This window comes from Xiphophorus couchianus, chromosome 19 (genome assembly GCF_001444195.1).
Source record: "Xiphophorus couchianus chromosome 19, X_couchianus-1.0, whole genome shotgun sequence".
NCBI lineage: Eukaryota > Metazoa > Chordata > Actinopteri > Cyprinodontiformes > Poeciliidae > Xiphophorus > Xiphophorus couchianus.
Window position 1 is genome coordinate 3342007 of NC_040246.1, and position 26711 is coordinate 3368717.

Sequence of the window (26711 nt, forward strand, 5' to 3'; positions counted from 1 at the left end):
GCAGTGTTTGTAAGCAACAGCCCACCGATCACGGGAGCCTCCGTCTTGTGAAACAGATCCCTCCAGGCGGCGTCTTGGAACAAACAGTTGTAGCGATGATCAATCGTGCCGAGGTACTTGGAGACGGGATGCGCACCTGAGGACAGCGGAGGCTTTTAAAATAAATGTGCGAGGGCGGCCGCGCTCCGACATCATCGCCGTCATCGACTCAGAGTCGATCTCTGACCTAAGGGGATGATGAGGAACCTCATGTAGCCGAGCCAGTCCGGGGTCTTGTGGGAGAGGTGGTCCACAAAGAGCCTCAGAACCGCGCTGAGGTAGTGCTGCGCTCCAGCCACTGCGATCTTTATGGGAATGGGCGTCTGGGAATTACAGTTGCAGCTATAGGAGCAGAACAAATACTGCGGTTTTGATTTTGCAAAGCCACATACGTTTGGGTTTTTTTTGTCCTAATGGGGACAAATGAGGGTCAGACTTACAATCTTTGGATGCGAGAGACAATGGTGTTAAAAGCAGCTTGGATGTCGGCCGTGGTGCATGTGCAGACCACGGGCAGATGGTGGTTCTGCAGCAAATCCGACAGATACTGACAGACAGGAGAGGAGGAACAAGAGATATGAATTCACTAGTAAGCAGGTGGAACTAAACACTGTTTTGTCTTCATAAATGTGTAGCAACACAATAATATTTTAAACGTGCACAGTCAATAATGTGCAGCTTAAAATTAGCGATGCACTGATCTACATTTTCCACATATCTGAGGTTCAGTATCAGCCGAGATGGAAAAGCAGCGCTGAATAGACCTTAAATGTTTCTTTTATTAAAACACAGAAATAAATTCACTGAATTATAAATGTCTTTGAAAAACGCTGCACCAGTACAGCTGACTAAGCTTGGTCAAACCTGTAAAAACAACACAACTTTAAGTTATTCAGTCAGTGCGACTAGGAGTAAAATAAGTAATAAAGAACCCGAAACTGACAAACAATAGGTTGACTACTTTGACCAAAAATGTAAAAAAAAAATATACTGCAACAGACCTTCTTTCAAATGGTTCAGAAAGTAAAATTAGGAATTCTAAATATGATGTCAAATAAATAATAAAGCATGATGTCACTCAGAGCACAAAGCGTAGAATTAGACTGCATAAATATGGATCGGGCACATCGTCACAATATCACATCTATAATATTTTTCAATATTGGGACCACTAAAGATACTAATATTCTATTGGTACATCTCTACTTTGAAATCTGGATCGATAGTTTCAAGTTGTCAGTTTGAGCTTTAACAGGTGACTTGTCTCTGATTGGATGATGTTAAGCGGCTGGTGTTCAGGAGTTTGACCTTTCCGTCTCGTTCATCTTCTGAAGACCTTACCTGACCTTGCCATTCTGACGTGTTGATGAGGATGATGCTGTCAGGAAGGTGGTTATCGGACACCAGGATGTGGTTCAGTTGGTCATAAACTGTTTTTCTAGGGATCTGGACAAACACAAAAAAGCAAAAATAACGTCAAAACTCAGGATGCATTTTCTGTTGATTTAATCTCAATATTGTTACTTTTATTGTTATTACAGTGGCTTAATACAATAAAAATAAAAAACCTTGAGAAGACACTTGAAATCTGCTATAATCACAGGAAGAAGCTGAGGATAAGAAGCTGCAGCTGTGTTCCCCTACCTGTAGGTGGCACCGTGTGTCCAGGGACCGCTCGTTGTCCAGGCTGTTAGCCCTCTCGTTCTGGGGCCGGCTGGGCTGGCGCTCCTTCAGGGACGTGCTCCTACCTCGCCGCCCTGCCAGCTTCGCTTCCTGCCTGAAAAGGAAAACAGGACATAAAGACTAACCAGGAGGGGGCAGTAATTCACCAGCTTATCCATTACATTTACCATAGAGATACTTTCTGAGCAGTGGCTTATTTTAGGGTTGCGGACACCTCCTTGAAATATTCTGAAGCCCACTTTAAATGTTGTTGTTGTTTTTTTTGTTTGTTTTACAAAAAACTGCCAGTAAAACCAAAATATGAGTTTAAATAAATAGTCATATAAATGAATCATTTTTAGTTAAAATGTGATCTTAAATCTGTCAGTTTTCATTTTTTGCATAGTCTAATAAACTCTGAGATTGGTGTCCAATGTAACAGGAATTATTTGGAAGGCAAAACAAGCATGAAACTTTGAACAAATGTACTTGAAAGGTGTTGTCACAAAAAAATTATAATTACCTCAGCAACCTTTCCTAGGAAACCATTTTATTATAGTGATTTGCAGTTTGCAGTAAAAGAAGTATTTATTTCCACTATTTCAAAAGTGGAAAAGCAACTTCGCTGCTTTGGTTGCCGTTTGAGAAATTTTGTATGTTTGCTCACAATGGCTTAGCCCCCCCACCCCCCCTTATTAAAACCTAGTGACGCCCCTGCTTCTCAGTATTTCTTCCATAAAGCGCACTCTCTTGGTTCCGATAGGAAGGCGGTTAAGGAAATAATACCTGTTGGATGAAATGATAAGCGACTCTGTCTTGGTCATTTTGCCACTCGGTGGCAGTCTCTCTAGAAACGTGTCCATGTTGTCCATTTCCAGCTCCGTGGTGGGAGTCACCGCCTCGGGTTGCTCCTGGAGGAAAACGGAAAAAATAATAAAACCGACCAGATGTTCAGGTTGTGAGTCGAAGGTGAAGGTACCTCCGTGAGTCTGTACTCACAAAGGTGGCGTTGTCCCGGCCGCCATCGTCGGCGAACGCAGTGTCGCCGCACTTGGTTTTGTCCAGATCAAGCTAAAGTGAGGTGGAAGGAAGAAAAACAGACTTGATTGTGACTGAGTCTCGGGAATGTTCATTTCACAGGCGGAAAGTCAGAATTGGTGAACATCTGAAGATGATTCTTAGTTCAGCAGGTCTTACAGAGATTGACCGGTGGAAAAGAAAGCAACAAAATGCAGTTTTCAAATTTTGATCTCACTTATCAGGGAAAAGATGAGATCCAAACCAACTTCAACTTGTAGGGAAAAGTTAAACCCACTAGCTCCACCTTTCATACCATCAACTCTCAGTAGCAATACGTTTTTTTTCTATCAATTTGGTCCTAACTCTTCTCAAATTTCAGCCATGCTTGAAGATTCTCAATCATGAACTGCCTGTAAGGCTTTACCACTGTAGCTCAATCAGATTTAAATCTGGACTTTAACTAGGACACTCCTAAACCTTCAATTAAAGCCCTGCTGCAGCCTGGCCTTTAGAACTGAGAAAGCACTCAAAGAGAACCTGTTTGACAACATGAAGTAAGATAAAACACCATGAAGGACATTATGCACCGACTGAAAAAACCCAAAAAAACCCAACAAAACATTTTGTCAGATTAAAAGTTCCCTTTGAAAATTGACAACATACTTTTTATTAACCCCACATTTCTCTATTTAAATTGTTTTATTTATTGGTAATATTGTCATTTTAAATGTCATGATTTTATTGAACTGTAATCATCATAATTAACAAAAAAAAAGGCTTTCAAACATCCATCTGTGTGGGATTAATCTGTTTCAGTAAGTGACAAAGTTCCTGAAATAGATGAACTTTTCAATAACACTCTAATTTATTGAATGCTTGTGTACTTAAAACAGCGGCATGATATTTTAAATCAGGTCTTTAATAGATAGAAAGTGGGTAACTAACCGGGCTCGGCGGCTCTTTGTGGCTCCGGCTGCTGTGGATGCTGCCGATCTCAGTCTGGGAGCTGGAGAGGGACAGTCCCTCAAAATATGGCCTGAAACATGGATGAGATCAAACACGTTGCATTCCAAATGTTTCACCTCTTCACAGATGATTCACAGGGTCGGCATAAACACGACTCGGCTAAAAGATCCCTGCAGGTTTCATTTATTTTTCACACTCCCATCTGAGTGTGAAGGAGCCTGTTAGCGCTCGAGGAAAGTTCCCAGAAGACGACAAGCTATAAGTTTTCAGTATTCTGAAGACGTAAAGCATCTGGGAGGCACTGAGGGAAACAAGCAGGGATGAATTTTCTGATGTCTCACTCACAGGTGTCCTGAGCAGTTTGGAAAAGTTTGGAGCTCAAATATGGATATTGATTCTTTATTATTAACAACAAAGTATGAATTTCCTTGTCTTGTGTCCTGCTTTCTTTCCTTCCTTCCTTTTATCTTGATTCCTTGCTTTCTTTAATGATTTCTTCCCTGTCTATCCTTTATTACTTCATTGTCTCCTTGACTTTAAACAGGCAAACACACATAATGTTCACATACACATTTACTTTTTCCAATTCCTCTTGGCTTATACTAAGCATGCAGAACCGTTTTATAATTCATAAAATGCCAACAGATCGGTAACTAGAGACATTAGATCAGCCCACAGCTCACTTTAGTTTGGGTTTTGGCGTGCTGAGGACGCTGTCATCATCGTCCAGCTCCGGGCAGCTGTCGCTGGGGTTCTCAAACTCCACACTGTCCAGGTCCAGATCCTCCTCCTCCACCTCAGGAGGCGGCTCCGCCGGGTCCTGCTCCGAGTCCAGCACCTTCGCAAGCACACACACATCAAACACTAGTTAGTCACAAGAGAAGCAGAGACTCTCTGGAAATCACGAGATAAAACAAAAAAGGGAGAAAACGTACCTCATCAGAAACTCTGAAGCGCTTCAGCAGCGCCACCACCCGCTGCTTAAAGTTCTGTTGCTAAAATGCAGGAAGAGAAACCCACAGAGTCAGTGTGAGACACGCCTCGGGTTCAGAACGGTGCGTAAAGCTAACAAGGAGAAACACGTCGGTGGTAGCATCATCCTGTGGGGATGGATTTCTTTAGAAGAGAAAAGGAAGCTAATCCTTCCTAATCAACGTCTCCATGGAAACATACACATTTTCTAGCATAGATGGACATTATGTAGAGACACCGAAGAGTATGGGTGTCCAAACTTTTTGTCGGTCAAAATCTACAGCTCAGAAGTATCTGTGGACCAAAAAATTACATTTTTAAAAACTAAAATCGCCAAAGGTTTTCTTTCCTTATTTTTACCCATACAGCAGTAAATTAAGCAAGAACTATTTTAGCTACAAACAAATAAGCAGATTTTTTTGTTTTGTTTTGTAGGAATGGGACCGTAGATTAAAAACTCCAAATGTTTTTTTCTCGTTAAGCGAAAGGCATCCAGTTGGCTTGTTTATTTAGGGTTCAGTAGGAGAAATCTGAAAAAGATATTTCATATATTTTCGGCAGTAAAAACAGGATTCATTTGAAAACACTCTGTATTTAAACTAGGTTTAATACAGCAAGTAAAGGCAGATTCGGGCGCACAAAGATTTACTTTAGCGTGTAAGTGAATGAGTAGATGACAAGAGGAAACCAGAGATCTTGGAACATTTAACATTTTTTACAGTAGATTTAAAAAAAATACATTTACTTTTTTGGCATTGTGTAAACACTGAGGCCAAGCAACACTGAGGTATCTGTTGTTAAAAGTATTTCTTTGAAGGTTTTTTACCTGGAATTGATTGCTACAGAGCCCCTAAAGGGACATTGAAGGAAAATAAAACCAAATAATAAACCTTCTTGTGTGCACGTCTGGTGTTCTGTCTGAGCATTGCACAGAAAAAACACAGCCATGAGTTTATTTTCATGTTTCTTTGAGTTCTCCGTCTCACTTTGCATCTCTTACCCTGGTGATAGAAGGGGTCCTCACAATGGACCTCCTCTGCTTCTTTGGTTTCCTCACATCAAACTCATCATCCTCAAGATCCTGAAAGATGAAGGAGGAAGAGACAATGTCTGAAATCTTCAGGGGAGAGACAGACCTTTTTTTTCTTTTTTCCTCATTATCTATATACCAATTCACCTCATGACCTTTAAAGGTCAAACTGATCTGCAGATGTACTCACCTGTCCCTGCACTGCGTCGTCGCTGGCCTCCTGCTCCGACGAGAAGCTCTCATACTCTTCTTCCGAGTAGTTATCTACGGGACACAATCGGCAGGAAGGTTAAAGGTTTACACATTCTACTTTTTTAAATTTCTTTAAAAATTATTTGAGATAGGGGAGGAAAAACAGACTCTTGATTTATTTACCATATCAAACATCAGGTGATTAGTTTTGCGTTCGTTTAAAATCGGTGGGGAAATAAAAAAGCAAAAGCCTACCGGTGCATTTGATCTTCTGTCCTCCCTGCAGGCCGGCGTCCTCGTGGTCGATCGGCTGACTGGACAGGGAGAAGATCCAGATCTCGGCCACTTTGCCCAGCATGTCTTTCTGGTTGTTGCAGAGAGGCAGAACCTGACCTCCCTCCGTCGGGTGCTGCATCACCTGGGAGATGCGGGAAAAACTAAATTCAATGCAGAAGAAGGGGCAATGTCAAAAGGATTTCAAACGAATGGAAAAAACACAACAACCTGAAATTGCAATAAATGCAACACTTGATTAAACTTGTAAATAACCATACTGGTCAAAAGTTCAGTAAAAGTCAGACTGAAAGTCTTGATGAATCCTTAAAACGCCACAAAGCAGTTATTTTACAAGAGTATAACAAGAGAAAGGGTAATTATTGATTAAGTTCTAGTGTAAAAGTATTCAAACCCCTTTAATTTGTATCCGTTTCGTCACAAAACAGTCATGAACATCAATTTATTTATTTAACGTTTAGGTCAACACAAAGTATCATATAACTGTGAAGTGGAGGAAAAATGACAAAGTTTTACAACTCCGACTACCTCCAGTTACAGTGCGTTCCAACATGGCCGCTCCTCTTGACAACGTCAGTAAGATGTGGTGGAAACATGTTTATTTGACAAGACACACAAGCAAATGTGTCTTTAAAATCAAAGTTACATGTAGTGACTTCAACTCTAAACAGACCAAATTAAAACTGGTGTTTACTTACAGAAATTAAACCTTAGAATGACGTTTGTCAGAGCTATTGGAAACCATGTTTATGGCCGTCGCCATGTTGGAATTCCGACTTCTTAACCAGAACGCTGTTACCTCGGGTCTGAAGTCAAACCCAGTTCCACTTTCCAATAAACTGGAGCGCAGCATTAATCCTACACTTCACTAATCTGGCCTTTATTAACAAGAAGAAAGCACACCATCTTCTGAAGTAAAACCATTTGAAGACCTGCTCGGAGTCTGCCACAAGGGGGTGCTGCAGTCCGACGTCCAAAGTCGGCGCGCCGGTCAGGTGAGGACAAAAACAGAAACTTTCTGACAGAAAACAAACCCTGCACATCTACCCTGCCTGAATGCACAGCCCTCGGGGTGAAACGCAGTGGTGGCAGCATCATTCTGAGGGGATGCTTTTCTTTAGCAGCGACGGGGACGCGCGTCAGAGGTGTTTGGATGATTAACGGCGCTTAAATACAGGACAATACTGGAGGAAAACCTGAAACTCTACCAAAGCCGGTAGAGACAATATATAAAAAAATACACACTGCAGCTGCAAATGCAGTCTTGTAAAGTATTAAATCACGGGGAATGAACACAGACCACTACTGTGTGGTTGGTCTGTCAGACACAAGTGAAGCATGTGCTTGTAAAACGCCACATTGTAAAAACAGACCAGGGGGTGAGAGCACTTTTATCCTCCTGTCCACTCTGAATGATGAACAGCTCACAAGCACAATGCTCGGTCAGGCCTCTTCATTGTGGCCAGTGCACTTCATAAGGGCTGCTGAGAATTTTAGGACACTACGTCAAGATACAGCTGTGAATAGGAGGGAACGTGTGACGGCAACTAGATCAGATCTTTATGAGGATTCATTGTACCAAAGGCTCAGATCCAATAGAGTTTATTAAAGGCGAGCTGCATTGGGATTTCTACAGAGGAGCAGAAAAAGCTGCTGGAAACACGGACTCCTCTCTCCTCTCATTCCTTTGAATAAAGATTTTGAGACTGAATTAGAGCTGTGATATTTAGTTACTGGCTTTCCTGTCGACTAATCGATCGATCGGCTAAACCATCGGCACATTCTTTTCAACCACTTGAGTTCATTTTATACAATATTACAAATACATAAAAAAAAATACATATGAACAAACAATTTAATCCCTTTTTTAAATAAGAAAATAAACATTTTGTTAGCTAAAATGCCAAAACATACTGAACCCTCAATCTCTGGTGACCTGTGTTAACTTTTTTAAAAATCTTAAATATATGAAGATATATGGGGGGGGGGAGTTACAGCACAAACCAGCGCAAATGTAGCACAGTTGATTTACACCCTATTTTTGTTTTATTTTGTAAGCTAGCTGGTTGACATTTCATGACCTCTGGAAACATTTATTAGTATTTTTAAAACGACAGTGGCACAAGCAAACATTTTTGCTGCACGAATGTTTAACACAGATTTCATTTAATTAAAAGAAGGTGAAGGGCAGGACAACTTCACTCAGGTCCCTCAATTCTTTATTAAATGCCATAATTGTAAAGTTATATCTTCATATCTTTTTTTCTCAACTCCCTGCATAATTCCCACTAAGTCGTTAGATTCTGTGTTTGTTTGTTTTCATGTCCAATAAGTGAATTGTAGATTCTTTTCAACAAAAGGTCAAATGTAGTAATCAATTTAACTTGTAATTGAAGTGTTAATATTGTGTTTCAGAGAATGAAAATATTCATAAATATATTCCTGTCACCTCTGTTTACGATTAAAGATCCACGGTTTCCATGACATCTTATTGATTTTGGAGAAATAAACAAGAAGCAGAGCTGTTCAGCTTTCCACTCAAACAGATTGTGTTTCCTGTCATCCGATGTGGAAATATCAAATTGTTATTTTTTCTATTTTGTTTATTTGTAGGTAAGGTGTTTCATTCTTTCCTCTGTTCAGCCTGAATGTGTTGCTCTGTGATTAGAAGCACACCTGGGTCACTGTTTTCTGCTACACTGCACTGATCTGGAGGCATCAGCCAAGCAGCTGGAGGGTGACTGGATGATTCAACAGCGCCACAGCGGAGGGATCTCATATTTTGTGTTTCATTTCTTCCTCTAAAATCAGGACAAGCCTTTCTGTCCCCACTGCATCCTGGGGAGAAAAAAAAAAAAACCCACAACTTTGCACGTTCAGCTGAAAATTCAAGAATTTATGGTTTGATAAAACCACATCCTGTGTTTTTTTTAAACCTCACTCTAGCTCAACGGTGTGTTTTTCTTTTCTTCTCTCAGCTGCTGAGCGTTAACAAGCCCCGCTGAGCTTTTTCAACCATATGGGATCTCCTTTGTGTGTGAGGATCATATGTGCTGAAACTGAGCTCTTTACATGTGTAATCCATGCTTTCTTCAAGCAGAGGAAACTGTTTTCTGTGTGTTTCTTGTGGTGGGATGTGATTAGTTTATTGAGTCTTTAAAGATACATTGTTCATTTCAGAGCCAACTTTGACTTGTTTCCTGAAATCAGTAGCAATTTGTGATGTGGGCAGGAACCCAGGGCACCATCTCATCTAGGGCGGCATGAGCTGCCAGAACCACAATGGTAGTACATATAAATTCAAAAATATTTTACTATTAGTTCAATTTAGAAATACCTTATAATAATAGTATGTATTTTCCACAGCATTTATTTTCTTGTATTTGAATTGTATACTTTAAACTTAATGGTATACAGTATGTGTCTTGCTATGGGTGTTTGTAGTATTATTCTAGTTTTTTAAAATCTTTTTCAAATAAAAATTAAAAATTTGAGTGTCTATGCCCCCCTGGGGGCATTTTGAAGAGTTGTTCTCCCAGGGCACCAAAAAGGTTAGGACCGCCCCTGCCTGAAATGATGACACTCAAATAGAATCTTTCAGCACTAATTGCCCCAAATGTTTGTTTATTTTTTAATATTATGTACAAAAATACTTACAGGATAAAGATGTTGTTTTACATATTCACCCCTTTAACCCACCTTACATTTTTTACAAGTATAATCTATGTAAAAAATATATTTAATCGTTAATGTAAAACAATAATTTCCACATTACAATGAAAACTGTATCCCTTATTAGGATTTTACAGCACAGCACAAACTAATCTAATCAGGGGTAGATTTTGGGGGGGAAGAAAGTTTAAAACGCTTCTAAACCTGGGATGTTTACTAGCACAGTACTAGAAGTCAAGAAGAGAAGACACATCAATGCACTCTGGACCATGTGACACCCTGGAAATGCTAGCGAAGGCTTCAGGATAATTTCGGTCTGTCATACACAAAAGAGTATTCTTCAGATGTATTTGGGCAGGTTTTTCTTGCACTGTGTGACTCTAAAAGGCCAGAAGTCATTAAAGAGGAAGCAGCAGCAGACAGCGTGGTAGCTGGAGCTTCTAGCACTCATTACGTTCCCCTGATCTTTCTGACACTAACAGCCTGTTAGAGCCGAAACACCTTTCTGCTCCCTCCTGACCGGAGACTGCCAGACAACACAAAGGGCAGCACAGGCTTATTACTGCCTCCCGTTCACACACATACACACTGATGTGCTTTACAAAACTTTAAATCTGCAGTGAACAAACTGAAGATGAATGAGCGTTATGTGAAGCGGTCACACTGTACCTCTGCCATATCAATAGAGCCCACGGCCAAAGTCTTGTAGCCTAAAATCGTTCGGTTCTTGTACCTTTTCCGTCTTTGGAGCATTATCTGCAGCTTGTTGCCTTCTCTTTTCAAGAAGTGTGGGTACTGAAAGACAACAAAAACAAGAAAAAAAAAATCAGAAAAACAACAACATCTGGTAAAAAGAGACGTTTAGATCAACAGGTGGTTTTCTTTTTGCTAAAAAACCAAAAACAAAACATGAATAATTGTAATTTCACTGCGCAAAGGAAGTCAATACTGAAAAAGAAAGGTTGGGATCTGACCACCTATAAGTCAGTTTTTGCTAAATTGCAATATAAGGGGTGAATATTTGATAGTGAATTTATTACACGAGAACATGTTAATGCAAAACGAAACTCAGATAATGCAATGTTGAAGAAAAACAAAGTTGGATATAGGAGAAAGCCACCATAAGGTGGAAAGGAAAACTGAGGAAAAAAATTAAGTCTGGGAGCATAGATGTGCAGGGAGGAGAATGTTGTATATTTAACTAATCCAGAGACGATAAGGAGCCAGACGTGTTATTCTGATGAACTGTAGTAAATCAAAAAATGATGAACGAATCATAGATAATAGCCATGATGACTTACTAGGGTGTTAGACCTCAGAAAAACAGCTCTCAGAAAAAGCCCTCTGTCTTTCTTCTTCTAATTTAAGTTTTCTTCTGAAGCATTGTGGGATATTTATTCCCTTCTATTAAAGGTCAACAAGTATAGTACGCTTTTGAACCAGATATTAACTAAATCTCTATAAAATAACAATGACAACTCAAAATAGTACCTTATATTACATTATAATATTCCAAGTAATTGGTCATAAAAAATTATGGTTAAACTCAAAACAAATCCTCGATAGAGAAGCTGCAGTGACTGTTAAGGTTACAGAAAGTTGCAGATTTTACTCCAACTCCAACCTTATAATCCAACATGGCTTCTTGTGAAAAGAAGATAAACTACTTAGTTGCTCTTCTGTTGGTCTCCATCTCTGAAAATCAGTGGAACACAAGATCCATTTATGAAGATAATCATAAATTAGACTGTACTACTAATGTTATCAACTTCATTTGAGTAATTTTGTTATTTATCATAATGGACAACAGATAGAAAGTCTAAGTAGTTTTCAAATGTACAACTGGATGTGACTTCCATCCCAGATCCGTGCTCTGTTGAAAACCGAAGAACAACAAGCTCTCTTGGGGGCCCCCTGCTGGTCTGGAGGCTCACTTATGCCTCAGAAAAACTCACTTTGGGTGCAGATCATGTAAAACTGATGTAACCTCTCTAACTGTTCGTGAATCCAAAGCAGAAAACTATTAAAATTAAAGCACGAGCTCCTACTGTGTAGAAATAACATCTCAGTATGGGTCACTGCACTCTTCGTTCGTCACATGTAGAGCCAAGACTGAATAGTAATAGAAACACATTACCTCTACCAAACATCAACATGGGGGTGGTGTTTGTTCTGCTTTACCTGCAGGGAGAAGGTGAGAGCCAGGTCAGTCTCCACTGACCCACTAGGTGGCAGCACAATCTCATGGGACCTCAAAATGCGTTTGGAGCCCTGTGGAAGAAAAAGTTACAAAAATGTTCACACCATTCTAGGAGGTACAAGACTAGACCTCATGAGATGCTCACAGGGGACTTTTATTGGACAATTTATTGGTTCTTTTCAACATATATACCAAAATGTAGAAATACATACCTGAATCTTGACTGCGATGACCACAGAAATCAGCTCTTTATCAAGCTCCTTCATCACCACCAGCTTTTTAAGAGTCAGGCTGCACAGTCTGGACAGAGACACAAACAGACAAAAGGAGAGGTGGAGGTTCAGACAGCTCTTCTAGTGTGTTTTCATATGCACAAACAGGTGAGTCATGCACAACAAGTCAATCTGTTTATCAAACAGTGGGATGAACGGTTTATAGAGGAGAACGCTGCGGCCCCGCCGGAGTCCTCCAAGGAGTAAACACATTGATCACATCGGTATCGCTTTGACACGTAAACAGATTAATCACAAACTCTACTAATCACATACTTACTCTACACTGAGGCAGCATCACTTTCTGCAGCAACTATAGAAAATGTAACCTACTTTGTTAATGTGCACGTTAGTAATGACCAAATTAAAGAAATTAAAAACACGATTAGACATGAGAATGCATCTTACTTTCTTAATAACCCCATCGTGCCCTAGATTTAGATTGGTTTAGTAATTAACAATTATTAAAATATGCTTAAAATAGTGCAAAAAATATGTAAATTAGCAAAATTGTCACTTGAAAAACAAACAACATTTCGGCTTGAATTCTTCTGTGCTAAGACTTAAAAAAAAGTTTCATCAAGTTACATTGTTTTGTATTAAAAGAGTTCATACAACAGAAATGTCATTATTAATGCTGAACACTGGACCAGGGGAGGCAGCCAACCAACCATTAGGTCTGTCATGATAACAAACTTTGCTGGACGATAAATTGTTCCAGAACTTATTGCGATACATGATAGTATTGTTGCTTTCAGAACATTTTCAAGTAATAATGGCGCAACAACGTAAGAACAGATTCTCAAAGCTCAATAAACTTTAAATTCTAATTATCATTAAACACTGGAACTGGAAGACATTTAAAATATCCACAATAAATAAAGAAAACAACGGAAACAACCAATAAAATAAATTATGAAGTTTTTGTAAACAAAATTGTATTTTTTTTAATAAGGGACAGTTGAGCTCAAAGCACCAGACTGAAGACTTTTATCATTCAGTTTATGGCAAAAAGAGACAAGAGAAAAATCAAGCGAATGAAAATTATTGAGTTTCTTCTAATTCATCATGCGGTTGATTGATTTATTGTTTATTGTGACAGGCCTGCTAACCATGACTTAATGCTGGTTTACTGTTATATTATCTGTTTCTTTTCAAAAGCAACTAATTTTACTGAGTCAGCACTGACTCATTTTGAACTTCTCTCTGGAAACGAGGAAGATTTCCTGATATCTGGAATCGTCTCAAAAAACAAAACGATTACCTGCCAAGATCTGCGTTACCTGTTACGGTTAAAATCTGACTCCTGTCAGTGAGCAACTAGTAAAGAGTATCTAACTCCTTATAATGCTGTACATTATCCCATTTCCAGTCTGGTTTTCCTGAGACTGTTTATTGACTTCTGCACAGTTGTCAACATGGTGGGTCAGACCTTAATAAAACAAAAATTATCATTATTGATCGATCAAAGAGATGCATTTGGTTGGCTTAAAAAGAATTAATATTTTCAACAGAGGAGTATATAAGAGCTTACGGCATTTCCTCCAGTTTCCTTTATGTGGCCAAAGGTGTCCCACAAGGATTAGTTCTGGGGTCACTCTTGTTTATTTTGATTATCAACAATCTTTACTGAGAATTATCAAAAACTTACTTCCATTTGTTTTTGTTCTAATGATACTGTGATGTAAACTGTTGCATCCACACTTTATCAGCCATTTTGTCACCTGAAACAATCTTTTAGTTTGGTTTAGCTCATTTTGTGTAATATTAAATTGGATGCTAAAACAAAATAAGTGTTAAATCTTCCATCTGCTGACTGATTTTGTGTCAGTCAGCAGACATCGAGCAAAGCTGACGGATGTTTTGCTCTCTTTGAACTCCCACATCAAACAGTTGGTAAAAAATACTAATAGAACATTTGTTCTTTAAAATCAAGTCCTTTTGGGATAAATAATAAAATATTTTGTATGCTTCTTTTATGTTTCACATAATTCCAGAGATGTCCTTTTTTATCAGTTCATTCTCTGAGTACTTAAATGCTCTTGATACATTAAGATTCAGACAAAACCTTTATTCATATTTGTCCTCATTTTTCAAACCTCATATCTATTAGAAATCTATTCTTGCTCTATGCATCCTCCAAAAAAGTAAAAGAGGCCACAATGTTTGAAGAGAAGAAACAAGAAAAATACAAAGATTTAATCGACTTCAAATCCATCTGAATTTGAAGGAACTGAAACATCATAAAAATAAACTTAAATCGATGTAATTTTTCTTCTTTAGTCCTTTTTATCAGTTGCACATGTCATCAAATCCCCTTTAGGTGTTATTTATATTGTATTACTTGTTCTTTAATGCATTTTTTTTAGCTCTGTGTTGCATTTTCATGCTTTTCCAGGGTGCCATGATTCAAATCCTTAAAATGTCACAGTTAAATAACATACGAGTAAAAGACTGAAATAAAAAAAACTGAGCTGAAAAGCTAATCAATGCTTTGGTTTCTGAGAACTGCACACTATCAGTCATAAATGCCCAGAAACTGTGGCTGCAAGAGAAAAAAAGACCTCATAATCCCTTAAAAGAAGCCATTTCTTTCCAAAAGCACAAGATCCCCATACTTGTTCATTCTTCTCCACCTCCTCACATCTACGTATACCTTGTGGAGGTTTTTTATTTTGGTTTTTGTTAGTATGCAAGCCGAATGCTCCAACAGAGACAGAGTGGGATGCAGCTTACACTGAGTACAGTTAATAAGAAAAAATCCTGAAGGGACTGCATAACATTTCCTAATACAGTAGCTGAAAACTGACTAAAAACAAAGCTGGCATTTTGGATTATGTCAATTGTGCTTCAAAAATGAACTTTTTTACCCATGTATGCATCCTAGGTCACAATTGTAAAGTAAAAAAAAAAATGCAGGTATCGATGGATTCAAATATGCTTCAAAAACCATTTCAGCCAACTTCCTGCTGCACAAACTCAAAATGGTTTCTGTAACTAAAATGTTCTCCTCATTGGGATTACTAAAGCTCAACTAAATATCATTCAGTGCTGTCATCTGCCTTTAAAAGTCATCTATTCATTCTGGGGCTGAAACGATTAATCGGATTAATCATGATGAATTGATTATTGAAATAATAGTCATCTAATTTAAAAAAAAAATCTATTTCAACATGTGTAAAGATGGCAGACATGTTCCCAAAGACTAACGGCCAAATATGCCGGAATTCACATGCACACCACACTTTTCAGATTTGTTTGCTTCCACATCACAGTTATGCATTAGAGTTGTATTTGAAACGTAACCAATTACAAATCTAATGATGGCACTTGACTTAATGTAATGTTTTGATTGTTGATTCTATGTTGCATGACTTTGTGTTTTTGTGTTTATGCTGTAAAGCACTTTGAAATGCCTTGCTGCTGAAATGTGCTATACAAATAAAATTTGATTGATTGATTGATTGGTACTCTGTTCATCATTCACCTGATCAGGTTTGCAGTCATAATGTTGCAAAACCCAAGGAGAAAATCCAGAGGTATGAACACTTTAGCAAGGAAAAGAGTGAAGGAAAGCAAGAAATTGGGCTGTTGGCAAACATGGAGGTATTGTTAGGTAGCGTGCATGGGTGTGTGCGTGGGGGTGGGGGTGTGTGTGTAAGAGGTGCTTTAACAAGCCTGTCACGATCTTGGAGACTCTTCCTCCCATGAGGGGGGGATAGAAATTTCCTTTAGAGGAGCTTTCTGTGGTTCTTTGACTAAATCATTCAGACCAGCAGCTCAGAAAAGGTCCGTTTATCACGTGGCTCGCTTCCTTTTCTCTGCAAAATTAAACCATTAACAGAGTGGTTGATTGGAATGACATCATGGCTAAATCACCTTGGGACACAAATAAACTCGGCAATGGATGTCGTCGAGAGGTGGGCTAAAACTCCCGCTGTAGGCAGAAAGGAAAGAAACGATACACCAATGAACCACACATTCACCGCGATTAGGACTTGACCACACGTGTAATCTAACTCCTCTGCAGATCTCCTATTTTGAGAACAGGAAATAGAAAGGTGAGGCGGAGAACAAAAGCAAGTAGCGGCGGTACCGGCGAAGGCCTTTCGGAAAGCGCACGCTTTGCTGAGTGGCGTAATTACAACACTGCGGCTCTGCGACCAAGTGGGTATCAATCAGCCTCGATGCGAGGGGGAAAAATAAAAAACACACAGCGGGAGAAGAAGAAGTGATGACAATGGCAGGTTTGAAGGAACCCCCGGCAGTCTGAATGAAGACCTTTCTCCACCCCAGCTGACACCACCCGAGAAAAGGCCGGGGCACAATGGACGCCGGCCAAAAGAAGGCTCGCATTGTCCTGAGAGCTTCTCACGTCCAGACAATGCTCAGCATTCTTCCTGCTCCTGTTTGGTATTCTTCCTAGTTTCCACTGATCCCAGTCCCACTGCTCCATCTATCTCAGATATGCAAGGTGGCTGGATGTTGGTCTGCGGGGGTAGAAGGAGGCAACGGCAGCAGAACGATTGCAGATGTCCTGGGATACACTTACAAAAGAAAATGGAGTAAAAGTGGTGAAAAACCTCTTGTCGTTTCTTCATGTAAGCTCGGTTTATCAAGGAATTAGTCAGAATAATTTCCTATAATCACTCACCGAGCAGCCCTCCTCACTCAGCTCCTTCAGACTAGCCAGCAGCAATTAGCAAACATCTAGTGGAACTGCCCATCTGCTGAGCTCACTATATGAGCTACTTCTTAGTATTATGCTGATAAAAACGTTGTTAAAGTGTTAATACAGGAGCCATGATGTGATGACTTCCTGAAGGCAGAGTTTCAGGAAGAGCAGGACTTTCTTAAAGAGACAGAGCCCCAATTTCAAGACGTTAAATTACAAATTTCTTTTAAGTCATAATTGATATATACAGCATTTCTATAACACCTGAAGGTAACATAGTTACAAAATCTGTGTTATAAAATAGAACTGTGTGTTTGGAAAACACATGGTACCACTCCTTAAAGTTTTGTTACCTGTTATTTGTTATCAAAAAAATCCAGCAATGTTTTTCTCACGTTTCATTGTTAAAGCTGTAATCTCTGCTCCAGATGTCTCACCAGGGCTCAACCAGATGTGTGCCGTCGTCAGTTCTAAGAGTGGAATGACCATGATGATTAGAATCAACGAGGATGTTAAATATTTACACCAACTGGTGCTTCATTTCACTCAGATCGCTGAAACATCAGGAAAATACAAGGAAGACGTGTCACTGGGCAGAGTCTCTCACAAAGCGACTTAAACAGTTAAGAAGTGGCTATGCTAACAAAAGCTAACGATTTGGCAGTCTGAACAACCTCTCTGCTCCTTCCTCGCCACGCAAGGACAGAAACAGCAGTCGTCTCTTTCACTGAAGGCCTCCTTGTTCCCATTACCTAATATCTGTGCTCACCAACAAGCACATTCCCAAACAGACGTTGTTCTGAGAGCACAGCAGAGAAATCTGTGTCCTTCTTCGTTCCCCTGCAGCCGGCCTCCTAGAGGCTTGGCTGAAACGCACGGCGACCCGAACCCCGATCCGGCGGTCGACTCGACGCAGATGCTCTGGCGAACCCGGAGCCCAGGAGCAGAAAGGCCCTCTAGGCGTCGTTGCAACAGATTTCATCTGACACAAACAACAGAAAAACCATCTGGAAGTTGTTTTGGTGTCACTTCATCGGAGACAGAAAGAATGCAAACACACGCCGCAGCCAAACCTTATCAGGAGCCAGAGACGGTGTCGGCCATGTTTAATGGTAAAGATGTGTAAAATATTTTATTGCAGTTGCATATTCTCTAATGGCCAATATTCTGAGAGTCCAGACTTCTAAACATTTATTCAAATTTACGTTATTGACTGAATTCCCATTAGCAAAATTACTTGCACTGCTGTTTTTGTAAACAGTACGGTACTTAGTCTTCTTCTTTGTCTCTTTAAGTCCAGATTATCAAGAGTCCTGGTTCCTCTCCTAAACTCTCTGATCCATAGTTTTTGTGGAACAATATATGACAAAAATGACTTATAATTTATCATTGCACAGTTATTGCGAAATACAATAATGGCTTATGTGGTGTCAGTGTTTCATTTTTGGGAAAAACAATAGAATTTTTATTTTCAGAGCCATTTTTCAAAGTGGACATTTTTGACCTTCATAAGGCGAGGGCAGGAAAAACAGAAGTTTCAAGCGTCACTCCTGAACAGTCAATTAGCATGTAAATAATGGGACCGGTTTGTGGTCTGGTGAAACGTTCTACAGTAGATCTGAGAGAGAATCAGTGCCTAAATATCTATAAATAAATATTTCATGACTAAATATTAAAAACCAATTTTTTTCTCCCAAAGCTGTTGTTAAATTGTAAACATATAACAATGTCTGTGTTTGCATTTTTGCACTTTTACTATTATTGTTTTATTTCTTCAGGTATAGATTGGGATTGTGTTGCTTTCCCATGAATCGTGCTACAAAAAACCTATGACTTGACTTAATGGTTGTCATGGACACCTGGTGAACCAGAGATGCTACTTTCCGCTGCAGTTCTCTAACAGAGAGCCTTGGAGATTAGAGTTGTGTCTCCTTTACCATCCAACTTGCTGTGTGACGTGAAAAGACAAACATGGATTCTCGGGAAAGCTAGAGTGGATAAAGGGAATGGGCCAGTGTCACATCCTTTTTATTCCCCAGGGATACAGAAAGCCGCACATTATCAAACAAAAGTTCCTCGAGTTTTGATCGGTCTAGAAAAAGTACAAACTTAAACAATAAACCAAAGGAATTGTTTGAGGGGCTAATAATTTAAACACTGATTAGCCACTCAAATAACAAGAAAAAGAAAAGTACTCTGTAATTCAGCAGTATGAAGCATATATGGATTAGTTCGGAGGTTCAGGCCATAAGGCAAAGGATAAACTGGAGGATTTATCCTTTTATACAAGGATAAATCCTTTCATTTTGATTACATGTCGCAGTTGAGCTGGGAGAGAGCAGAGAGGTGTCATTTCACAGCAGGTAGAGTTGAAAAATCTGCAAAGCATCGACGTCGCTCTGCAACAAAAGAAATCTGCAGGCTTCTGGAACTTATCGTTTTTGGAGAAAATTCCATTTCTGAATGTGTCGGCTTGAAATTGTACTCCAAATCACCTTTCACAGTTCAGCGTTCGTCTCAGCAGGCCGCTCTGACGTCCGGCTCTCCCACTCTCACAGCGAAACGCGACAAATTATACTCTTCCACATGTTTCTGAAGGAGGTGGGTGAAGCGGAGTGATTTTTCACTCAAGCACAAAACGGCAGCCCTTCATTAGACAATGTAAAGCTAATTAGCATGCCATTAGCAACGCCAGTCCAAGCATTCCCACACATGATGAAACGGTTCAGAGTCAAGTCTGACTACAGGACCAAACTGGACTTCCTGTTCATGAATCAGCCCGGCATCTTCCTCACAAACGTGAAATTAACAACTATGTATAAAGATGCACCGATCCAATATTAATATTGTTATCGATCCCAATTCTGAAAACAATTCTAGCTCGGTATCGGTGACAATGTGCCCTATCCGTAAGGGCAGATCTATTCATTGTAATTCTATGTTTTGTGCTTTTTGGTGACGTCACGCTTTATTACTTATTTTACATCAAATTTAACATTCCTAACTGTAATTTCTGAACCATTCTGAGAGAAGGTTTGTTGCAGTTTATTTTTTTAATTTTTGACCAAATTAGTCAACCTATTGTTTTTGTCAGCTTCTGTTTGTTATTTATGTCACATTGGCTGTTATGCTCCTAATTGCAGTGACGAAACAAATTAAAGTTGTTTTTACATGTTTGACCAAACTTAGTGAACTATACATTTGTAGTTCAGTACATTTATTTCTGTGTTCTAAAAAAACAGACATTTTAAGTTATTTCAAGTCTGCTTTTCTGTATCGGCTGGTACTAAGCCTTAGATATTGATATCGGCTGTGAAAAAAGTGGATTAGTATGTGACTTCTGAAGGCAATTGTTGCACTGGATGTTATTTAGGGGCATCAGAGAAAAGATGTCTGATTGGAAATGCACAGCACACATTACAGATGTTAATTCACCCAAAAAAAATTGAAAACCATGATTTACTTTTGCTCCAGTTTGCAACTATTCGACAACATGTATTGGTGTTTCTCGTAAAATCTCAACAAAATCCACTATGTAGCAAAACGTAAAAGAGTTCAAGGGGTGTGAATACTTCCGCTGGATTTCTATTCCTGTTCTTCTGAAAGCCTCTGCACACATGATCTCCGGACCTTTCCACATGAGACCACGCCTGGCAGGCCGAGCTGAGCTCAAACTCAGCGGCGAAGCCGGATCTGATTTCCTCTAAAGTTTGAAACACAACACCTTCAGTAAATCGACAGATGCTGCACATAAAGCCATCGCGCACACCCATAACTGCTCACCGCTGATGAGATCTTTTTAGTTGTTTTTTTTTTTAGATACATCAGGTTGGTGTTCATGTTCTCATTGAATCGCCGAGGGTTGCCATGGTGCAGAGTGCAGATGGTTTGTGCTGGTAAAGGACTGCACTTAGTTCTCGTCTCGTTATATGTTGAGTGCTCTTATGTTCATTTCGACGTGCGTCATAACGAGGCACCTTGTGTTCTGACATTTCCGGGAATGCAGGCAGGAAAGGGCCAGGTAGTCCAATATATATATATATATATTCTTCCCCACATTGACTGACAACATTATGCATAAGGAATGTGGAAAAAACAAAAATGCATGTTAGATTTTTATGAAGAAGACAAATTAGCTGAAGTATAACATCCTTAAGAGCAGCAACCATAACTGACAATCAGATTTTGAAGCTTTAGTCCAAATGACCATATTAGCGCTCTGAAGAAACTCAAGGATTTATTTACCAAGAACTGCTAATTACTCTGCACTTCCTAAATCAATGGGCTTCATGAAAAACACCAGCCCTCATGGTTGAAAGAGATAATAATCATCCTCTAAGTAAACTAAGAATGCACGATCCACTTTTTTCACTTCCGATACCGATACAGATATTGGAGTTTTAGTATAAGCCGATACCGATCTGATACAGAAAAACAAAGCTGAATTGACCCTAAATGTTTCTCTCTTTTTTTCGTCAACACAGACATAAATGTACTGAATGACAATTTTATTTGATAACTCTGCTCCAGCACAGCACATTTAAATACACCGACAGCTTCACTAAGCTTGGTCAAACATGTAAGAACAGCATATCTTGAATTTGCTCAGTCAGTGAGACTGGGAATATAACAACCCATGTAAAATAAATAATGAAGAAACTGACAAAAAAGATGGGTCAAAAATGTAATAAATAAACTGCAACAAACCTGCTTTCAACTGGTTCAGAAAGTGTTATCAGGAATTTTAAATATAAATAATAAAGCATGATGTCACTTAAAGCACAATGTATAGAACTAAACAGAATAGATCTGCTCTTATAGATTGGGCACATCGTCACTGATACCCAATACAGAATATTTTTTCTATATCGGCACCAATACAGATATTAATACTGGATCGGTGAATCTCTAATGTAAACTTAGGAAGACATTCATAAATACATTTCTGACTAATTCTGTCTCTTGTTATTTTGGCCATTTAGCTAATATGAATAATTTTGACTTAAAACAAGAGATGTTTGGTCTGACAACTTCACACACATAGAAAAAAAGTCTATTTGCTCCATGTAAACTTTTGGTTCATCTTATGTCATTAAAAGTAGAAAAACTATTTTAAATGGCTCATCATGGTCTTTTTTCTTTCTTTAACAATCTTACAGGGGTGTGTATACTTTGTACCAGTTTAAATGAATGGATCTTTCATTCCTGTAGTGCATATAAGCTTGCCCTACTTTTTCTTTTGTCCTGCCTCACAAACCTTTAACATGGATGCTCAGGTTTGCCTGCATTTATAACATTTTCAGCATCAGAACAACTCAGACTCAAAATTATTGATGTCTGGTCCCCATGGTTACAATAATTATGATGTTTGATGTGCACCAACCACACGTACAATGTACGTTACCATAGTGTTGTGTTTAACTAGTCTAGTTACACCTCATATGTTTGTTTGAACATTCTAGCCGAATGACCTGAACTGGCCAATCAGAGATGAGTATTCCTAACACCTGGAACTCATTAAAATCCAGGTGAAATATAGCTCCAAGTAGAAGCTCGTATTTTCTCTCATCTTGTGAAAAAAAAGCTTTCGTGATCTAAATTCAGGCATCTATTTGGGTTCATCTTGTCTGTCTATATTCGCTTCACCTTTTTCATTGGTCTTTCTTTCCATCCCTCAAATTTAACCCATGTTTGAGCAGCAGAGAGTTGGGAGTATGTCAGTAATTTCTGCTGGATCAAAGTTTTCTTCCACCCTGCAAACCTTTTGTCTACCAGTGATTGAAAAAGGTCAGATGTGGAGAACAGATCAGGTCTTCATAATGAAAATGTAGAAAAGGGGACCTAACTTTTTCCAGAAAGACAAAAACGTTTAAGTCATACACACCTTGGGGATGTTTTGTGAAACCAGCGAAGGGTCCGACTGGCATAGAGGCGACTTCAGCAGGTACCAGGAAGACCGTACAAGTTGTTCAGTTCAGTAATTTCAAGCCTCTAGTCTCTTATGGAACCTGTAGTATTTGGAAATGTTGGCAGCGTCTTAGAAATGCTGAGGCTAACAATCTAATAAATCCCTCCATGTATTTTTTGTTTGTTTTGTGGAAGTACTTATATTTCCTCATTGATGTATTATACAAGTTTCTATATTCTCTAATTCTCTATTCTCCAATGGCGGTAACTCTCAGCCTTATCAGCCAAGCGTCGCATACAAAACAGTTTGGTGTGAAAACTAGCTGTTTCCATCCAATTATCAGGGATATTTTTTTTTCCCTGTCGCAAAAAAGGAAACAAATAAAATGCAAATTGGGCGTGTTTCCATCTACTGGTTGGGAGCGAATCAACAAGGCTACGCTAAGCGTAACCGTCACATGTTGAGGTTGCAAACTAGCAAATAAAAGAGATTTTTCAGTAATGTATTGTTATCGAGCGAGTTATGGCCTAATTGTTCTGTCATGTCAACTAGTATTGGAGAAGTTCCATGCTGTCGGGAGACGTAAAGAAGAAAATATCCAATTCTAATGCACTCCAACAGCAAAAACAGCTGACTGTTCGCTACGTCAGAACTTATTCGGTAAACGTGTTTCCGTTTCCCCTTTAGCGTATTACCTCTTTTTTCAGAAAAGCCTAAAGCTGCTTCAAGCATAAAAACTTTGAGGAAGTAATTTTGAATTTGACCTTTTTCGTCAACCTTTTCCAATTTGATATTTCAAAATGTGCATCTATGCCGTGCAGTTTACCGTGTGACAGAGTATCCGTATCCATTAGTAAAATTGCGTCCGCCTCGAGAGCGTGCGGCTCTGAGTATCACTCCACGGAGCTATGTGTTAGCCATAGCGGCTGAAACAGGATGCTAACCATAACTTAAAATGTGATTTCTAAATCACTCCTTTTGAAATAGAAAAATTTTGTTTTACAGTTACTGACATACCTGTCAAATGTCCCGTTTGGGCCGGTGTTCTGACTACCTATACCGGACGGCGACATTTCCCGCATTCTCAAACTTGACAGGTATGGTGCCCTCTCTCATACACACACAGTGTGACGCCACCGCGGTCTCTACTATCAACAACTACCACTCACAGTAACAAATGCTAGAAAGAAATATATAGAGTAGAGTTAATAGCAGCGGCTAACGGGAAATCAAAACAGGCGGAAACCGGCATCAGCAGGTCAATGTTTTGGTTCAACATAACCTAATCACTGTGAATTTCTATGCATTTATAGTCATTACTATTTTAGAGAGAAACAACAGTTTGCGAGATACAGTTACATTTAATTTTATCACCAGTCTGCTATTTTCTGCTGTTATCATTTTGGTTTTGAAAACAAAAATGACAGTGACGACTGTGTGTTTATGGCGCCTTGAAGGTTTTCACACATCACACCTACTCAAAGCTACGCAAAAGAAAGAGAAAGCACCTTGCAGCTGTCACGGCAACAGCAGACGACAGATATAGTGTTGGCACTGTGACAGATTAAAAAACAAAACATACAGTAATACTGAAGGGAGATGCTTCTTTAGGCTAACACATGAGAGACAGAGGAAGAAGGGACGTAGTGTCCTGCCTGCCCTGCAGACCCAAAGTGAAACCTGAGACGCACACATCACACAGGAACACTGCATTCCTGCTACTTATACACACTGCAAACACATCCACAACACAGCTATGGTTGGTGTTATCCCGTCCTAAACATGCCTCGCCCTCAGCTATGAATGTCTGACATGTTGCAAGAGAGCTTCTAAACCCACCGCCCCCGGACACCTTACCACTTCCTCAGCTGCTGCGGTCAGAAGCCGGAGTTGACAAACAAGATGCACTTTCAAATAATTTCCTTTTAGATATTAATAATGACAACAGACTGGATAAAGAGAAAAAGTGGCAACAGAAGTATTTAAGCTCATTGTCTGGGTCTTCAGAGGTTTTCAGAGTTTGCTAGATTGTCATTAAAACACTTTAAGCTCAATATTAGTTCCCTCTTAGGTATGATTGTTTCTGGCTTTGCAAGCGGATAAATAAAAAATATGCTCTTTATCAGTTCAAATGTTTAATTTATTAAGACTTACAACAATGTTCTTGGTCTAATAAAAGCCTGACATTAGTTTACCGCAATCATGACACTGTTTATTATTCAACAAGAACTTGGCATTAATCCAAAAATAGTTGTACAAAAATTAAGTACAACCTAAAATTCAATAGCTTTTGAGCTACCTTTATTAGCAAAAGTTTAAAATATTTATCATGTTCTAGAAAGATATTTCCTCAGCTGGACTTTGAGCAACTGAAACTCACTGATTATGATCTTCTCCAAATATCCTAGTTAGCAGAAAACGTCCTAGTCTACTCAATTAGTTCAAACTATCCATAAAAACCTATTCTAAAGATGTAATTATGATAAAGGCAGGAGCTTTTCCTCTTCTCTGGGCTCATACTTTCTGAACTTTTAGCCCAGATTCAAGCAGAAACCCCCCAAAAGTCTTGTCATAGTTAGCAGTTTAACAAAAGCAGATTGGTGGGATTTCAATGTACAAACCTCATTCAGCCAACTTGAAATAAAATAGTACGTACCCATGAAAGACGCATAAAAGCTAGCTAATTAGACAGCTGTTTAGCTAGCTCGATAACTAGCCTAGCTAGCTTTTTTGCGTGTAGCTAGCTAGCTGGCTAGAAAGGGTATATTAGCAGAATCTGACAGAAGAGTCCCACAAGAAAAGAACATAGAAAATAGTGATTAAATTGTCCTGTTAAGACAAAATTTAATACTTGTAATGATCATATTTAAGGCAAACTTACTTTTAAAAAAAATTAATTTAAGATATCCACAAAGAATGCACAAACAGCCTGTATAAGAAACAATCCGTCCACTGAAAGAGCTATAGTATTTTGTATAGAATATATTTTATGTATAATTTTAGCATCATACAGTAAACATTTTCAGATGTCATTAGAATCAAAGACAATTTAGCAGTGGTATACTGCCACAGTGACGAGGAATTTTTCATTCATTAGATTAATTGTGATTTTTTTTAAACTAGAAGTGGATTTTCAAAATAAAGAGCTACCTGCTTTGACTGTATAGAATATCAATTTTGAAAAGAATTAAGCTCTACCCAATGTGGGCCTTGTTTCTTGATGACACAATCATTTAAAAAAATCCATCCATCCATTTTCTAACACCCTTGTCCCTGGTGGGGTCGGGAGGGGTGCTGGTGCCTATCTCCAGCTAACGCTCCGGGCGAGAGGCGGGGTATTTAAAAATATCCACTAAAGCAAAAAAAAAAAAGGAAAATAAGTCATATTTAATGAAATATTGATGGCTAAAAATGTTTGCTCAATTCTTTTTTAAAGACAGCCTGCAGACTAATTTCTCAAACTGGGAGGGTGTAATCTGCTGACGCTTGCAGCTTGGAGGCGAATTACTCTTCCTCTCCCCGTTTTGAAAAATGATTCCTTGAGACACTTCTTTTTGGACTTTTCTGCCTTTTGTGACAGTTGCACTCCGTCACACCAAACTTATGACAGGTTTGTGTTGCCTCACGAGCCGAACCGCACATGTAATGATGACTTTGCATCTGTCAACCAGCTGAAGAGCAATGGCGTTTGTGCATTTAAAGTCCCGGCTGCTGTCATTGGTGGTTATGTTTAAAGGTAAAAAAAGAAGCATTTTATTGTTCAGTCCAACAGAGAGCTAGCTCACATTCTAAAAATCCAACAGATTTTC

The 26711-nt window shown here is 39.1% G+C and overlaps 1 protein-coding gene across 5 annotated transcripts in view; it reads right to left on the reverse strand.

Moving 5' to 3' along the window:
- The window catches only part of pacs2 (phosphofurin acidic cluster sorting protein 2), a 73379-nt gene that overhangs the window by 15023 nt on the left and 31645 nt on the right, over positions 1 to 26711 (reverse strand). For 2 of the 5 annotated variants that reach the window (XM_027999814.1, XM_027999815.1), the window contains exons 2-17: positions 12260 to 12347; positions 12029 to 12118; positions 10517 to 10642; positions 6137 to 6299; positions 5880 to 5953; positions 5660 to 5740; positions 4623 to 4682; positions 4371 to 4525; positions 3667 to 3757; positions 2701 to 2772; positions 2488 to 2612; positions 1684 to 1816; positions 1381 to 1485; positions 480 to 586; positions 227 to 381; positions 26 to 136 (exon numbers count right to left, since the gene is read on the reverse strand). In XM_027999814.1, the coding sequence (XP_027855615.1) occupies positions 26 to 136; positions 227 to 381; positions 480 to 586; positions 1381 to 1485; positions 1684 to 1816; positions 2488 to 2612; positions 2701 to 2772; positions 3667 to 3757; positions 4371 to 4525; positions 4623 to 4682; positions 5660 to 5740; positions 5880 to 5953; positions 6137 to 6299; positions 10517 to 10642; positions 12029 to 12118; positions 12260 to 12347 (1736 nt within the window). Of the gene's footprint in view, positions 1 to 25; positions 137 to 226; positions 382 to 479; positions 587 to 1380; positions 1486 to 1683; positions 1817 to 2487; positions 2613 to 2700; positions 2773 to 3666; positions 3758 to 4370; positions 4526 to 4622; positions 4683 to 5659; positions 5741 to 5879; positions 5954 to 6136; positions 6319 to 10516; positions 10643 to 12028; positions 12119 to 12259; positions 12348 to 17389; positions 17410 to 22878; positions 23003 to 26711 lie in introns of those variants that run through there. The other 3 variants (XM_027999816.1, XM_027999817.1, XM_027999818.1) reach the window with 3 other exon arrangements.